This window comes from Strigops habroptila, chromosome 6 (genome assembly GCF_004027225.2).
Source record: "Strigops habroptila isolate Jane chromosome 6, bStrHab1.2.pri, whole genome shotgun sequence".
Classification (NCBI taxonomy): domain Eukaryota; kingdom Metazoa; phylum Chordata; class Aves; order Psittaciformes; family Psittacidae; genus Strigops; species Strigops habroptila.
In genome coordinates this window covers 984,957-1,003,386 of record NC_044282.2, presented here as the reverse complement: position 1 = coordinate 1,003,386, position 18,430 = coordinate 984,957, and the positions used below count along the sequence as shown (strand labels likewise).

The 18,430-nt window shown below is 38.3% G+C and overlaps 1 protein-coding gene across 21 annotated transcripts in view; it reads right to left on the bottom strand.

Annotated features, from left to right (window-relative positions):
• Positions 1-9,096: 9,096 nt before the first annotated feature.
• The window catches only part of REPS1 (RALBP1 associated Eps domain containing 1), a 62,586-nt gene continuing 53,252 nt past the window's right edge, over positions 9,097-18,430 (bottom strand). For 17 of the 21 annotated variants that reach the window (XM_030489043.1, XM_030489044.1, XM_030489046.1 and 14 more), the window contains 7 exons: positions 16,256-16,374; positions 15,440-15,504; positions 14,458-14,643; positions 12,943-13,038; positions 12,199-12,347; positions 11,483-11,588; positions 9,097-10,436 (listed from right to left, as the gene is read on the bottom strand). In XM_030489043.1, the coding sequence (XP_030344903.1) occupies positions 10,368-10,436; positions 11,483-11,588; positions 12,199-12,347; positions 12,943-13,038; positions 14,458-14,643; positions 15,440-15,504; positions 16,256-16,374 (790 nt within the window). In that variant the 3' untranslated portion in view covers positions 9,097-10,367. The remainder of the gene's footprint in view (positions 10,437-11,482; positions 11,589-12,198; positions 12,348-12,942; positions 13,039-14,457; positions 14,644-15,439; positions 15,505-16,255; positions 16,375-18,430) is intronic. The other 4 variants (XM_030489054.1, XM_030489057.1, XM_030489063.1 and 1 more) reach the window with 2 other exon arrangements.

The following is an 18,430-nucleotide window of genomic DNA, read 5'->3' as shown; positions in this document are numbered from 1 at the left end:
ATAAATAACCTGCAACGTATTGAGACTTCAAACCACGACAACAACTCCATCACATTCTCTGTGTTTGGTGTTGGGTATTGATTGTTAATGCCTATTCCGTATCCCTACTGATCCCAGGTTGGCAGTTGTGTTTTGGTTCTGAGTGTTTCGCCTTTAACACAGTACATACAGGGAGTCTGATGCAGCAGCCTGCGCTGCTTTGCATTTTTCATCTGCTTCAACTCTTGAAACATCATATTTTTCTTCTAGTTCTGTTCACTGTGGAAACTTAACAATGCCCCCTCACTCTCCTCGCCTTCCCAAAGCAGACAGAGAATCGAGCACATCTACTTTTCAGTATTTCTTCAAACACAGGTTCATGATTTTTGCAGTTCTGCGGTAGCCTTTCCCACAAAAAGATGAAGGGAATGACACATTTGCCATAAAAGGCAGTAAAACCCAACGCTTGCCCTAGGACAGGAGCGGATATGAGAATGCTTTTTCCACATGAAGTGTCAAGTTTCTGATAAGAAACCAAACCTCCTGTTTTTAAGTGGATCATTTCCTTAACTATTCCCTTCTGTGACCACTACAGCTACTGTGGGTGTCACGGGTGCTTCGAGGGTAGTTTGTTTCTACAATGGAGCTCCTCTATCAGAGGGCCACTGGGCACAGAGGATGTGTATCAAATTCAGCCACCAGGCAGGGCTTACTGAGTGTTTCTTACAAATGCATTCACGTTTTATCACTCCTCATGCAATCGAATCCAGCACTTCATGGCAGGAGTCACATACAGGAATTGGATCTGTCCATATGCGAACGCTGAGTTCAGAGGCTGTTTGGGATTACTAACACAGAACATGCTTTAGCTAGCAATAGTGGAAATTCATTCCTTTTTAATTATAAATAATTAAATTCACGGTCAGTGATCTATGCTTATGCATCTCACTGTCGTCATCACAAGACATGGGCTTCATCACAGCCCTCTCCACTTACTGTAATAAATAGCTAGAATATGAACAAGTACACACCAAATCCACCACTGACTGCCCAAAGCACCAACCACCATAAAGCATTTGATAGTGGAACATGACAGCCGAGCAGGCCCCATGTGTGCCAAGTCCCTGCTTTCCCAGACATGGCTGAGAACGTGCCAGCTGATGGGAGGCTGTGAACAAGACTGAGCAGGAGCTTTAGGTTGGAACAGGCTTTAGGTGAAGGGTTAATTGGACTTGGTCAGACAAAATTGATGCAAGTAAAATGGTATTTCTTAGTACCTCAAGGAAACAATAGCTTAGTTACTTCAATATCTGTTCTCACACTAACTCTGTTGTGCTATGTATATTTACATGTTTAGTTACATGACTGTCCCTGGCGCTGGTACCAAGGCATTCCTCCTCTTCTCCCCAGACTGGAACCCATATTAGCAGTGTGTCTTGTGATAAGTAGCTGCTGAACACAGAAGCTACTTGCAGAGACTGCCTCCTGTTGCTTACAGTCTTTTCTTCTGGTCAGAAGGTCAGGCTATAAAAGACTGATCATGTATAAAGATCAACCTTCCAGCCAGAGTAGCACCACAGCTTATATTGCCAAGCTGGGAGACAAGAAAAGAGCAAAGGATTCTTAACTGTCCATTCTCATCATTTCTCTGTACAAAAGGCCAAAAGTACAACTTAGCCCAAATTCCTGTGCAAACAAACTCAGATTTTTCCCTTTAGAACTACCAACATGATTAAACATTCAAAAAGGCATGTGTCTGCTCCCCGGTGAACGGCATACTCCAGGCGTATCCTTTGATTGATGGTCTTGTTCTCAGACTAAGTGCATGATGTCTGGATCCTGAAGAACAACAGAAATGAAAGCTGCAGTTCATGACCTACAGGCAAGAAAATCAGTTTTAAATTAATACTTCTAATGCCCCTTCTCAGCTAGGTTCTGAAAAACAGTGACATGTTTTGCATAATGCTTACTAAGGAGTGGAGGCCAACCACTTTTAATTCAATAAATACTAATTTCTTGTAATAACAAACAGTGTACTTTATGAGCCCTTTAAGCAGGTCTCAGGTTCTGGAATAACTGCAGATCCCTATAATGCTAGTTGGCTCTCTAAAGAGTCACTTTAGTTTTGATAATTTTTAGCTTGAATTTTAATTTTGACCCAAACCAAAGTTTATAAAACAGTTGTTGCACTGTCCCTTTTTGACTAGTTTTCAACGTCCCAAAATAAACAGTCTATTAACAGGGAACGTTTTTTGAGAAAATAATGTTATTAGCTTAGCTCTTCCTTACAAGTTACCTCATTGCCTTTCAGTTTTGACTAGGAATCTGCAAGTTGTTAAAACCTCATCAACCACTTTGAACACAAATAGATGAACAGCAAATAGACGAAGTGGATGAGCCTAGCTCAGTTTTGTGAACTCAACATGAACACCATGTAGGAGTCACTACCTATGTACAGTACTGGGATAAAGACTGTGATTAATCCAACCAAGCATTACACTGGCGCATTCATGGATAAAGCGGTCACCTTATTGTTGGACAATAAAGCAAGCCAGTTAGTATTTGCTTTTCCCCCCACTACAGTTACATACACAGAGCTCCCTGTGTGGCGTGAGCTGCTCCATGCCTTCAGGCGTTCTGCTCTGCTGTCAGTGTAACACGTACCCAGAGGCTAGCTGGTTAACCCACTTACCTGCCAGTTCTTGGGGCGCAGCTTCAGTGTCTGGTTTAGGTCAGGTCAGTGTTTCATGGCTCCCTGTACCTTCTCAAAGGACACTCACAGCTCTGTCAGAAAGACACCGCTCAGACTGGAGCAGTGCCACACACACGGATGACCTTGTAAGAAAAGGTGGCATGAAGTTACATGAGCTAAGTTTGTCCTGCAGGGTGAATTCGGACACCTACGGCTGGGGATGCAAAGCCTTTAAAAGCATTTTCTCAGGAGTCTGTTAGAGCAGTAAGTTTGGTTGCATTCTTCATATTTGCTTTAAAAGCTTTTGCCAGAATCATTATAGTGAGTCTCATTGTAACACATACAGATTTAAGACTTCTGCCAGTCAAAAAGTTAACACAAACTGTAGTAGCTAGACCAATGAAAAATTTTAAAAGCCTAACACAAACAACCTGTTTCCTACTCAAATGCAAAACCGTTTCTATGTAATTCTTAAACATATCACACAAAATTAGGTATCTCTGAATCACAGGACTAACCACAGGGTAATAATGTGTAAATCATGAGGTACAGCCTGGAAGCAGTGAAACGATTTCACACTGTTTTCTGTATATTTTAAAGCTACAGCTCACTACATAAGTGCTAGGAGATGAAAACAACCAGGAAAATAGACACAGAAATGCACATACCAGTATTTCTGCAGCAAGTGCTGCTTTTTGCTACGCAGGTGCCTAGAGACCATTTTTATTTTGGAATTTGTAAGCAGTATTCAAGGCTGAATACCTCAAGGAATGCATAGTTTTGATTTATGTACTTTTAACAACAAATAATGCTTGCCGTGAATTCAACGCTCTGTTGTTCTTGTCCTCTGGACAAAGGGAAAAACATCCATAGGTGTATAGAGCAGGGGAAAAAAGAATCATTTTGTTGTTTAAACCATCACCAGGACAAAGTGAAGCTCGAGGTGGGGCACTGCACTGCAACCGTTAGTCCCCAACACTACAGAAATGCAATACTATGAGTTAACAGCTCCAAACTTTTGTTCAGCCTGAGTGAGAAGTCCCTGCTCCACACAAAATACAGCTTCCTCCCAACACCCCTGACACCATCTTCTCACTACAGCTTCTGATCTACCCTAGAACAAGATCTCGAATGTTTTAATAAGGTTTCACTGGTGGCCAGGGCTGCCGATAGAGTTTTAAACTCAAGTCAAAGTTGTTGATTTGACAGGTTGCTCTGTATTTACTTAGTAAAGAACACAAGCATTTTCCAGGATCTTTGCATTAAATGGGTAATTGTATCATCTGAGTAACTGCAGGACAACTTGAATTATAAGGCCATCACCCTTCTGTTTTACGATTAAAAACAAATCTTTTTATTCTCAAGCCATTTTAACCTTATCCTTACTGTTGGTTTTAAAGTGTGAGGACATGAAAATAAAATAATACACCATATTGCCATTTTATCAAAAATTTAAAGCCAAAATTCTAGCTTGCAATCAATATCATATCTATTTGCAGTTCAATTTTTGGCAGTTCTCAGTTTGTATTAATTCAGATCAGGACAGTCCTGAGTTATGACAGTTGAAATGCAACCCCACTTAAATCAATACATATTTTTTTCCCCCACAACTGGAGCAAAAGTATTCCTTCTATTTCACATTCACAGCTATTTACAAAAAAGGAAGTTTTAAAGCTTCAAAGGATTCCATTGTTTGAAAAGGCTCCAGGGAAAAAGGATAAAAAAGCATTCACAAAACAACGTTTGAAATTTTTGGCCTGGGAAGTTTAAAATATTATCAATCTTAGTGTTTTTCTTGGTTAGCGAGTCCACTTGTGGAAACAACTTGGGAGAAAACATTAAATCTATCAGAATGACCAGCCTCTCAATTTTGATAAAGACATTTGAATTAATATTGCTTTTCCACAGGCATCTTCTTGCTTCAACTACTTTATCCCCAAAGTGCAGAGCAAACCAAGGAATGTATTCCTTTTAAGTACCCTTCTACAGCAAAAGGACATATTATTCTTCTATGACCTCTCAGCTCCTTCTGATCAGAAAGCAGGTGACAAAGTTCCTCCATGAGGGCAGTGAAAGACAATAGGATTGAAGCTCTAGGAGAATTGCAGCGCTCTTCTTCCAAAGGCAGGGATACGTAACATAAAAAGTTGGAGGCACGTCACTTCTGCATTTCCTGATGGAATACACTGAATTACAACTTCCTATAAATTCTTTCCATAATTTTTTTCTTGAAATACATACTGTATTTTCATACAATTGAACTCAAGCTTTGTATCAGTTCAAGAAGATCTGCAAAATAAGGCACAACAGCACTATGTACAGTGCGCTGAATTCCACGGCAGTTGAATGAAACACACTCCTAAGACACCACGGATGTTCCCAAAGCATTTCCTTTGAGTTCTGATGAGAAACCACACATTGCTGAAGCACTGACTATACCTACCTTTTTGCTAAGTCTGACACAGCCAGCCATGCGTGCTCGACCCTTGGAAGCCCTGAACAAGTGTTCACACACACTCGTGTTTTCAGTTCACAGCAACTGTTGTAATGCTTATTCCACTCCCTGCTCCCCCACCTGAATGTCAGGGGGACATTGGCTCCTTTCTCAGTATGCAGCTGTTCTTTCAAACGCTAGTCTGTCTTATTTGCCTTTTGAATGGATACTAAAGACAACAGGCTCCTTGCAGAAGACACTGATTCGCAAGCGAACTGATTCAAGTTAACTTGTTCCACCCCATGGACCATGCCCTCTTCTGTCAGTTTAAATGCAGTCTTATTTGAGCCAAAGAGAGAAACACAGTTGGACATCTGAAGTTAGATGGCAGAAAGCAAAAGCCACCATTGCTGCTGTATGGGGTATATCAAAGAGTTTACATGTGTTGTAGAGCAGGATTTATCTGTAGACAGGAGGCAGGGAAACAAACATGTAAGGTTCAACAGCAGTATTACTAGAATTTGTTTTTCCTCATCAGTATACCACCGAATGTCAGTTTAAATTACTTTCATTATTTCTGATGTTCATTTCTTAGATTGCTCATAATCAAGACCAGTCAAAATGACAGAGGAATTTCAGCTCCTTCCAGATTAGATGCATTCTTTGTATCTGTAAGAGTGGAAGTGACAAGAACATACGCTACCAGAGATGGAAGAGAATTTATCTAGCTTTCAATGCTACAGTATGCTGTCAACATGTGACAGATAGCACTAATAGTCATCTTAAAACTTTGGTATAAGCTGTGAGATCACAAACTTAGACCTTTGTAGAGTTACAATTCTGAATCTGAGTATTATAATGAAACAAGGCCTGTTTCTGACCATAATTTAAATGCAAGACACTGAATACCTATGTATCAGTAAGCTGGAAAAAAGCACTGTAAAAATCATTTTGGAATACACTAACGTACAACCAGGTACAACTAGTGTACAATCGGGCTTTAAAGCAGGAGTTGCACCTTTAAAACCCATTTTGTTAATTAAAAAAAAAACCAACCCAAACCAAAAACCTGAAAGGAAATTAGGCAGTATTCAACCCTCCCCCCAAACACGTAATTGAACTTTAAAAAGCAATTCATCCTGACTCCTGTGGGGGGAAATAAAACTGTACCTGTAACTTTCATGAGTACTGTTTATCAGGACAATGCTGTATAATCTCATTTGGGTATTAGTATATAGGCGTTTATAACATTGTTTCCATACAGCCACTAGTTAGTTGTTTTCAAAGACTATTGAGAGAACTCAACATTTAAAATAGGTGGGGTTTTTTGCTATTAGAGAATGAAGTCCTTGGTTTTCATGTGCTTTATTCTAGAGAGCTGTATTATAAATGATTAGTGCAGCAATGTGCATGGCAAAACAAGCTAGAATTGTGCTTATGAAATTAAGTTGTCCGGAGAATGGAACTTTGGGGAGTATAAATGCTCAACTGCACATGGACTGCTTTATAAAGTATTTAAGCAACTTAAGAATGCAAATATGTTTGAAATACTCTGTGGAAGACTGAAAAATAACTTGTGTAAGAATTGCATTGTTATTACTCACTTGGGAGTAAGATGTTTCTGTTGTAACACGTTACCATTCCATGAAATTACATTCTACTAGAAACTAAAACTAGAATGAGTCAGGAAACAGTGGGGTTTATTTTTTTGTCTTTTCCTTTTAGGAAAAAGTGATTCAGATTAGGTCATCTGTAAAGTTGCATTTAGAGACAAACTCTGTGCATAGCTGAACCCCGGAGAGTTAACTTACCTTTGCCCTAAATGCAGAGCAGAAACAAAGCGCAGCCCATCCATAAGGCACAGAGACATCTCACACAAGAAACAATGCTGCAAATTTATTTTCTTTAGGTTTAAGTTTTTATAACCTCAACTTTGTTTATCCCACATAAGACATTTTCAGTAATAAGCGATCCTCTCGTTCATGTACTGTACAATTGCAAGTAAAATGAGGGGCATGTGAAATACAAAAAAATTGCAAATGCTAGCTTACATTGGGCAGACTTGAAATACTGCTCAAAAAAATCGGCTTTTCAGCTTTTTACCTTTGCATTTTGGAAATCTGTTCTGCTGTCCAAAGATAGGCAATGAATGGAAAAAAAAAGCAACTCCAAAGTATATGGAATGAAGAAAGAGGCACATTAGTAGGAGAAACAAAGGAAACACAAATCAGAGAGAAAACAGACACTGCTCCCATCACAGAGTCCAAAGAAAAGCATTTTGCAGGTGTTTCAGAAATGCATGCTGCTGTCCGTCCGTCCATCCATCCCAACTGGGTACATTAATCACACTGGGTACTATTCAGTAGTCTACGTTTATACTTGTGATGTAGAGAGCACATCTCTGGCATGGGACCTAACTCCTTGCTCCGAAGAGCTTACAATCTAAGTTCATTAAAAAAGAATGCATCAAGTAGCTGGATCAAGATCAAACACAGAGAAGACAGGAAAATCATTTCATAAGGGATTAAAGTTTGGTTACATTACTGAGGTAACTTCTGAACATCGTTGGCAGTGATGTTCTTAAGACGTAACTTTTCAGTTAGAAGCTCTTCTGATCACGAAAAACTGGTTTAAAATGTACTGAATGATGCATTAAAAGTAATCCACAACATTCTTAAGAATAGACTTGTTGGCAAGACACAAAAATATTCAGATTGCTTAAGTTCTTCACTTGAGACGCTAACGTGTCATTCTACTAGAAAGATATGGATGTTACAGAAATTCATATGTACATGTCACATTTGACTGTAAAAGGCTTTTTACATTTAAGTTTAAAATGTTAAGTTCTGATTTAAGAATCCTGCTGCTATAGATATAGGCTTAATACTTAAATATTAATATGAAAATAGTACTATTTTAAAAATGTATTTTTGACTTTAAAATAAATTATGGACAAGATACAGTTGGTTTGAAATCAACAGTCTAACTTCAGTAAGTGACCCACACTTTCCCACTTTTTTAAACACTGTTCTTGCTACTTGGTAGTTATACTAGAAGTCATTAGTCCATCAACTTCAAGGTTTTTTAGTTTTGGTTTGGTTTGTGTCTGGTTTTTTTGTGGTTTGGGTTTTTTTTCATTTGGGTTTTTTTGCATTTCCCTAGTTTTATATGTGTATATATATCTTTTTATATAATTTTTTTTTAAGTCAGAGCCTTGCACATTATCTACTAATTGAAAGACATAGTTGGAATGTAATTTATATGTAACCTTTATGCACATTTAGCTATCATTTCTTAATCCCTTTACATGCAAATAGAAAGTACCATCTTTCATGCAGCTATGACATCTGTGCCTCTCGTTCCAGTGAATCTTGCTTTGGACTATATGTATAAGCTATCTGCAAAACGTACATAACGTTTGAAAAAATGTTGGAATAGTTATAGTAATAAAAATAAGCATAATTATCCAGTCTGTAAATTATAAAGACAAATACTTCTTTTTCACTGTAACAAACAGCATATCCAGCAGAAAAATCTAACTTGAGCTATCCTTTTGGAAGGGAAGCAGATGTTAAGAGAATGTCATTTAAGCACAGAAGTGAGACAGTGAGGATAAGGACTGCTAACAGGTGATCATTTTGTTTTAATTTTGAAGGGTACTCTCAAGGAAATGAAACCAGAAATGAAAACTAAAAGAACTACACATTTCTTTGATCCAAGTCAATAGTAGCATCTAGTTTTCAGAAGTAACAACCGTGTTAAATTTGCTCATAGGAGGATACAAAAGGAGTATAGCCACAGATTACCAAGAGAATTCGATCACTTCTGATCAACAGCTAAAAAATGAGGGAAGAAAATGGTCAAGGGATTATGGATCAACTGTTTCTTGTACAGGCCACAAAACTACAAAAAATTCCCTTTAGACCTGCAAGAAAACCCTCCCCCATATTTGAATGAGTTTTACTTCCCAGGTAAAGATGAATCAACAAAATTAAAATATTGTGCTGTTTTATTGGTGTAAAAATCACACAATTGCTAGTTCTGATTCTGCAGAGATACATCCATGCAGTTAAACATCTATGATCCCACAGCCAGAAGAAGCCATTAAATAGAATATCTGCTGTTAGTCAGCAATTAATGCAAATTTACATATGAGATCAAAAGGTGTGTATCGTACAATATACAACAAATCCTAATACAGTACATCAACCTGAATAGCAGGATACACTCAGGGAACTCTGTTAATAGTGAAGCCTGTCTATACGCCAGAGAAATAAGGCCTGGAAACAAGATGACAGAAGGTACCCCAGTATTCCTAAGAAGCAAACTGTTCATTTTTTGTTTTATCTGTTTATTTTTTGCTGGGAATTAGAAGTTCATAGAGGTATTGACACATTACTTGACAGTACAATTTGTTATAGTGAAGACTGGTGGATGTGATCTGTTATTAAAAGGTAATGTGTGAAACATGCAATTACAGGTGGTGCTTAGGTAATGTGTAATTAATACGTTGGGGATTTACACCCAACTCTTTTCACAAAAGGGAGGGCTGAAAAAGGTCTGTGTGACAGGTTACCAATTGTACCATAAATCTTCATATGCATGCGGCTGAATCAGGATCATGACTGGATAAAACGTGAACACCTGGCAATCTGTGGTTACATACTCTACAATGTATGCAACAAAACAAAATCAAATCCAGATGATATGGCAAGTAGCCTACAAGAACCCTCTCAACCTGAAAAAGCCGGTTTATTGCAAAGAGGCAGGCTTTCTAGAATTGTGAACAACCTTCCAATTGTGAAAGGCAGCTTGGGAAGTAACGTTGGCCAACGACAGATTAATTTCTCTCTTTTCTGACACAATAAGATCAATGCCATAGTGAAAGAAGACTTCATGTGCTTAAAGTCAACTGATTAGCAATCCTCTTCTGCAAAGATGTTTCAACAGGAAAAAAGAAACCACTAAATTCCAGTTGGAAATTTTGGCGACAAACTCTGCAAACTCAAGCCCAACAGAGACCACGGATACCCACAGAAAATGATGTGAGAGGCAGTGTCACATTCAAGGAAGAAGTTTTTTGTTTTTTTCTCTGTACTGAAATTAAAATACTTAAATACAAAAGTGGACAAATTGGCAAAACAGAACCACAACATTTAATGTAGAATAGAGTGCACTGAGCTAGATGCATGGATCTTTAAATAGGCTTTGAAACCAATACCCCTTTCAAAATTAGTAAATTCACAGTTAACGGCAGTAGGCTTAGAGGTGAGAGAAGGGTCGAAGTTGTTCCAGTTGGACTTCCAGGGAGATCCTCTCTTCAAGAACATCCTACAAAAGAAAGATCTTCTACTGACTGTCCACAGTGAATGAACATTCAAAAACTTCCTCATACAAACAAAACCAGCAAATGCCAGCTTCGGTTCTGAGAACTAACATTTTCTAGAACTGGAGAACTCCTCCCATAACCTGGATAGGAGATTGGCTAGCTAGTACTCTCTCATAAATGAAAGTGAATAGTTTGCTCAAAAGGAGAAGCCATTTAGTATTCTTTCGTTTCTTTCAAACAACCCCAACCCACAAAGTTGCAACCAGCTGCAAAACCAAGTACAGTATTTTCAAATAAAGTCTAAAATATTAAGGGGTAAGCCCTCATCTCAGTTAAAGGACTGGAAAATTGCCATTTCCCCCCCGTTTTTCCTCTTATGTGTATCTTACATACTTTGACTCTCATCAAACATAACAAGTGAAATTCAGGCTGGATAATTTTTAAAATGTCTTATCTTCCAGACTAGACAGTATCACGTTTATTCATGTCTACATTTAAGGTTTTTCATTGATTTCATAACCAATATTGGATCTTAAAATAGCAAGAGAAAGATGTTAAGATGGTGCCTACAGATAAATCCAAAATTATAACAGCTGTCCTAGATAAGCAGATGACTGTTGTTCTTAAGCTGCAAGTTTTGTATTCCAGATTATTGTATTTGTTTAAAAATAACTAAGACTTCAAGGTCTGCTTTTTCCTTCAGAAGCAAAGGAAGGAAAGCTGCTTTTAAAGTATCTGATGACCACAACAGCTACCTTGAATTATTAATACTAAGTTAACATTTCTGCTTTTTTATTTTTAGTGTAGCTGAAAGCAAACCAGTACATTGAAAAATGTGTTTTGTAGTAGCAAAAGTGTCCTTTGTAATTTCACAAAGCTTCTCACAATTCGGTATATTCCATGATCTACAAAACCAATTAAATATTCTATAGGGATATCCTCTACTATGTATATCATTGGTTTGCAGAGATGCCCATTATTACTGTGTGTCACTAACATCTTGCCTTCTCAGGTTCTTCTCTAAAAGAGACAAAGATTATGGAATTACCTTTAGTTGCTGCTGTAGTTCACTATTCAATCTGGCCAAAACAGTGTTGGTTTCCTTGTTACGTCTGATTGATGCCTGAATTGCCTTCTTGTCTTTCCCCACTGATCTGAGAATATATTAGAAGTACTGTAATAAGTCATTTCATCACTTGGCTGAACATCTAATTTATCATCTCTCTTTTTTTAAATGAGCAAACGCCTCTTTTAAATTTGTTACACTGTTATTTTCCCTCTTCTGCCTGGCTTGATTGTTTATTTGCATGGAAACACCACATATTTGGTTTCAATGAAAGAGCAAGCAGCACATTTAAAAAACTTGTCATAATCAATTTTCCCAGCACACCGTACAGCATTCATTTACCTCAAAGTGACTAATGCAACAGTCCCGCTTTCAAGCTGGGACATGAAGACTGCACATTTTGGACTGTTCACAGCAACCATTATTTGAAATTCAACACTACACCTTAATACGTCCACCACTTATTTCCAACAAACTTGCAGAAGTTAAAAAGTTCACACTCCAAAATTCAAGATCGCTAAAATGTCTCCCAGTGATAGAGGCTTTGGGATGATCTTGTTTAAAAGCCAAAAACTTTTAAACTGTTAATCTAATTCGAACACACTGAAATTGTTTGCAGCTCCTGGAACAGAAAGCGTGTATGCTGTTTAATTGTAAAGTTTCCAGTAACAGATGTATTTATACACTTCTTGGGTTACCTAGGAATAGATGGCTGTGAAGCAAGAACAGCAGCTATGACACCTGTTTTCTGTGTATGCTCCTCAGCTTCAGGTCTTAGCTCATCCTCTGATTTTAATCTCCTGCGAATAGGCTTTGGTGGTGGAGCAAGTGGGGTAGTGCCTTTACCCTAAAGAGAAAAACACAGCCTGTCAATTCTCACAAGCTGTACTGGACTTGCATTATAACCTGATAGCTTGTTTATGTTACATATTTTTAAAGCCAGTTACTGAGCTGACTGAATTTACAACCCATCTGATGTTTTCTGATGGACATCTAGCTGCATTTTCACAGGGTCTGAAAAAATAAATTTAAGTACTAAATCCTATCCCTGGTGAAACGGCAGCAAGTTGCTAAGCACCAAAGAACTGTGCGAGCAGTCAATTGTAAATACACATCATCTCAGAACAGGCTCCCCCCAGTAATCAGGTAACAACAGCAACAAAAAAAAGCTACTGTTGACCAATTTCTGCACTAAAAGTTTTGCTGTTTCAAAAATTTGAACACTTAAGGGTCTTCATTTTCTGCTATCTCAAGAATAAAGTTAATCATGAACATCTTCTGATGCAAAAATTCATCACACATGCCTATTTCAAGCATATACTGGACTTAAGAAAACTGGGTTCGAGTGGAAGCGTACAGAGTTGCTGTCACAAATCAAAACAGACACATAATTTCATATACATCCGACAACTGCGCTCTCCCTCCAAGCGCGCTTTGCGTACCGCACTAGTGGGGACGTTAGCAGGTGCTTTGTCTTCAACTCTTCCATCTGCTTTGGCAACTCGCAGAGAACTTGCAGAATCAGGGGGCTTTTCAACCTAGAGGGATACATACTACATTTAGAAAACTACTTCTCAACAAATATTTCGTTCAGCAACAGTCCGTATGCTGTGTTTCTGATACATGAATATAGCTAACACCTAAAATTCAAGTCTTCTTTAGAAGGACAAGCTGGAATACAACAACAATACATGCTTTGGAGCAATACCATCTAAAACTATCTTGATCACAAGCACTGGTTTGGCCTGGAAGCAGCTTACAGAACAGCCACTAGCAAAATGCTGTACTTCCAGAATCAATAGTCAGACCTGTCTTTTGATACAGAAGTTAAGATTCAATACAGAATATAAAACTGCCATGAGAAAGAGATGAAATGGTTATTTAAAAGTACTCTGCTCTCAAGCATTTTACTCTGAATAAAGACAAATCCTCAACTTCATGAGGCACTGTATAATACAAAAGAGGCTGTGGCCTGATGATAAACTGCTACAGCTGTTTCTGCTACTACATTAGCACCATTATCTACCTGTCACTGCCAAAGGTTAATCCCTCCAGTGGAAAACAAAGCCACTGTTCCCCATCCACCCCAGTGCGAAACAATCAGCAAGCTTAACTTCAGCAGTTTGCAGTGGCAGCTTAAGCTAATGCAGCTGATCTTGCAAGGAGGTACATGGAGAGTCCTCAAGTGGTTCTACATCATTGACCTTCCTGGTTAAGGGAAGGAAGAACATGCTGCTGACAGTTGGGAGAACTTTAAAGCACTACAGGTACTTTGCAACTGAGGATGCCGAAGTGCCCCAGAGAACTTACAATCTGGATGAAGGTTACAAATTATGAAAGGAAAACACAAAGTAACTCATGTAATAGTAGTTAGCTATTATGACATTAATATGAATGAGCCCCAAGGCTTCCAAACTTTTAAGTCCTGTGTCTGTAGCAGGAAACAACATTACAGATGTTTTGTAAACATCTCTGATGATCTACTATAGAAGGATGCTAGAGCTCTATTCAGTTTAGCTGTCTGCCCAATGGCTTTGAACAAAACCAAATTAACGGAATTTTAGCAGACGTTAACAATATCTGTCACCTCATTTATTAAGACAGGCTAGTTTAAGACTTAGAAGTATGTCATTTGACAGGCTGACAAGAATGAGCAGAAGTTTTGCCTCTGCTAAATCTTAAGTGCACTAACACAGTGATGTTTGTGCATATACATGCTAGTAAGTACATAATCTCTTGAATTACAATTAAGAACTGAAAGAAAAGAACTTCTGTCTAGGTATTTGGCAATTACTAAGTAAGTGTAGCAGTGTGTAACATAATTGCTTTCTAGCAATGGATTGGGACACCATTAAAAACCCTAACCCACTGAGTTCAAACAGCAGAAGTAGGTTTTAACAAATTCTCGTACGTGCTAGTGGTATTAAGCAATTGACGAGATCTTCGCTTCTGCTCACCTGCAAGACTTCTGAGTGTGTTTCAATTTCATCATCTTCCTCTTTGTTTACACCTGAAACAGCAAATGCCTCAAACTGGCTGAAGTCTGCAAAATTTGGCTGTTCTGGTATTTGTTGAGGTGAGGTACTGGTATGAGCTATTAGGCCTTCAGCATCCACTGGGCGATGCACGTGAGGACCTGCACCCTGCAATAAAAAGACAAAAGTATTTAGTGACACTGTCAGTAGGACAATGTACATCTCATCCAAGACACAGACGGACCACTCTGTGTTTATAAAAACAGGGCAATATTTAAGAGAAAAGGAAGTGAAGACCATTGACTGACTCCAGTTGACGGTAACTCAGACTCTAGGAAGTAGTTGCTGCTGCAAAACAACTGAAAAACGATTTTATCTGTCCCATGTCAGATCTGCAGAGCAGTTGAAGGATTCAGCCGGCTGAGACAAATTAAAAAGACACTTGCAGGATTTGTTCCCTACCAAATCAGCCAAGTGAACCAACTCAGACCAGGACTGCACAGATCGCCAAGTCTCTGGCAAAGGAAGAAGTGGGATATCTCCTTTTGGGAGCAGTCATGTTATGCAAAAAACTATATCCTACGCCAGACCCATGGAAGACAAACACTTATTTTGCAAAACTTTTAAAGATTGCTCTCAGGCTGTGTTAAGGCCTATTAGCTAAATATGGACAGGTAAAGAAATGTGAAAGGGTAACTTTCCTCTTTCCTACAACTCAGAGCTGCAGAGCCACTCATTCCTTCTCAATTTCTAATTTAATTCCTTTCGATGGTTCCACCAGAAGCAATTCTTTAGTCAGGAGAGGCTAACATTTGGCTACTCTAGGTTTTGCCATCATTCACGTCTTGGTGGTTTCGAGAATACCAAGCAATGCTATTCATTTTAGAGATAAGTTAAAATTCAGAGTTAGATAAAAATGATGCACCCAGTTAACAGTATGATTTTTCAAAAGCGACATCATCACCTGTGAAGGCTGTGGTCTTGGAGGCACTGCAGGGGGATAGGCAACAACTCCAGCCTGTTGCTGTCCTGTAAAAGAGGCATCACATTTGGCCAAGATTGTTACTCCTCATGCTACAGTGCTATCTAATTTTTTTGACTTGTCAACATGAAGAAATTCTGCATTTTGCCTACATATTAACCTGTCATATTAACCATAATTGTAATGTCATCTCCCTTCAAATATGCAACAGACAAAACAAGGAATCAGAACATGGATCTCGTCCTTTGTTCCAGCTCAAAGTACAGCCACGGTCATACTTTGCTGAGCTTAGTCCCCTTTTTTTTTTTTTTGGCTTTACCCACATTATACACACTCTTAACATCTTCTCATACTTTGTGATCCTGAATTGAAAAGTACTGACAAGTCAGAAGTACAATAAAAACCCTTAAGCAGAATCAGAAGTGACCATTAACCATTCCCTCTTAACACCCCTCTCTAATACATTTGATACCAAAAGAACTTGTCTTGAAAATATACTGGCAGATGCAATTCATTGCATGTGGGTGCACCACCAAAATGGTATTTCCTGCCTTTGCTCCGCACATTCACCCAAAGGACTACAATGCCAGCATTCAGAATTTACTTCTAAGTTATCTGTTTAAGCAAAGTGGAACCACAAATTTTTATACAAACAGAAAGAGCAAGAACATTTTCAGTTTTTTCATTCAGAAGCAGTGATTTCAAAAGCCACAATCTTTCTTCAGAGAAAAAAACCACGTATGCTTCAGGAATATGTGTGCTGGAAAATAACATGCAAGAGGAACATGGTGTATCTACCTGGGGTAACTGAAAATGATCTGTTCATATCTAAAGAAGATGATCGAGAATGAGAAGGATGAGGCCTTGGAGGGGGTGGCGGTGGTGCAGTGTTATCTGGAGATGTTCCTGAATGTGACCTGCAAAACATAAAAGCTTCTGTAGTGATTTTAGGCAGCTACAGCAGAACTAAAATTCAAGAGTTCTTCAAAGTATGCAATTAAAAAATAAAAGTTTGACAGATGGAAAAGAGCCTGACTGCCACTGATTTTTGCAGATTACAAAATCAGTTTTAAACTTCTGGTATTGTTTGATTTCACAATTGTTTTTATATTTCCGTTTACTTAAATCTCGTTATCCAAATTATTCTTACATTACCGCAAGTAATTTATCTTTGGGAAACCAACAGCTTGACACACATCCTAAACGATAATAGTTCGGGAACAGAGAATCCTAAATATGGTAATTCCATCCAGATGGTAGTCACTATAATTTGCAAAGTATGGAAAATGTAGCCAACATCCTGACTAGGTTTTAAACAGGTTAAGTTTAATGTCACTGAAGACTGTGAAGTTTCTGTTGGACCTGCCTTGATGTATATTGAGCTTACGGAGTATCTCAGCTATTTCATTATCTGCCTGAAGTTTTCCAAATCCATATACTTGGTAGCAGCATTGCTACTCATTCTTAGGTAGGATCACCATCTAGCGGATACCTGTTGTAAGTTCATCGAGCACACATGCAAAAAGGATAGAACCATGAAGTAGTGCCTAAGTGCCTTTGAGTGGGATTTACTGTATACACCTTCCATTTAAAAGCAGTTTGCAGAAGCTTCCTACCTAGTCAAACATGAGCAGATTTACTGAATCACTGACATGAATACAACTACTCTTTTTTTCAACTCATAAATAACTGATAAATTCTTTTCTACGACTGACTTCTGTATAGTTCTTCTGAAACTATCGTAAGACATAAAACTAGGAAAAGTAAGAGGTACCAAAGTTCCACATAAAACTTGAAATTCGTAAATGTCCAGAAAGAAAAATGAGTTATCACAGCAGAAAAATGTACTCTCTTAATATACTCTCCAGCACAATTCTTCTATATGTAACACTCATGAAATGTACATATATCCAGCTGACGGAACGAAAATCTAATTACACTGAGTCCTAGGGTCATCCCTCTAGCTAGTCTAATATAAAAGGCACAAGTAGGATTAAAGAAGGGAGAAAGTGGTTTAAGGACACTCCTGAAGCATCATTATCTGACACAGTCTTGTCAGTTTTTGCTTTTTGAAAATACAAAAAGAGTACTCTGGACTAATGGTAGGGTTAAGGACAAGGTAATCTCTATAGATAAAGCTGCACTCGGTAGATGAGATATCAGCGGTAGGAAGTACAAGAGGAAGTGGGAGAAAAATTTCCTGGGTGGACACTGCCAGAACTGCCTGATCCGGACAGAAGCTGCCTGTGGCATTAAGCAGCAACTCATCATAAAGCTTCACTCATCTACACAAGTTCAGCAAGAGAACCCAACCCAAAAAAACAGAGATGAAAAGAACATGTTGAAACCATCATGTTGATAGTGCAAAAACATATGTAGAGGCAGGACAGAATCAAACTTGCCATTAAATAAAATGGAGGAAAGAAGCTTTCAAGTTGCTGGGCTGACAGGCAACTGAAAATCTTTCTTTGCTATTGAAGTCACCCTAATCACTTTTGTTTTGAAACTTACTTCTGAAACTGATTGTAAGATGGCTAATGGCGTAGCTGGTTTTTAATCCTATTCAGGCAGATTTAATGGGAACAATTAGCACCAGCTAGTACAGCACATTCTCTTATGTCAAATGATGCAGTTGTTGGTTATGTGCTTGCATAGCTTCCTCCAATCCCTTAATTTATGTTGGGCCTGTGACTGCCCTTCATTTAATAAAAGCCCATTATTAAAAGAGATTCAGTTACTGCTGTGATAGTTCTAATTTATGTTTTATTCTTCTTTTATGCTACAAATTCACAAGGTCCTTCTCCATTAATGCCTAACATAGTTTTAAAAACACAAAAAATTGGTTTCAAGTAACATCATGATCTCCTGTGCTTACATTCCCTGGTGTTTATGGGGAGTTTTTATCAAGATTTCTGACTGAACATGGAGTTTCATTTGATTGGCCAACCCCAAACAACTTTTTAGACTACATTA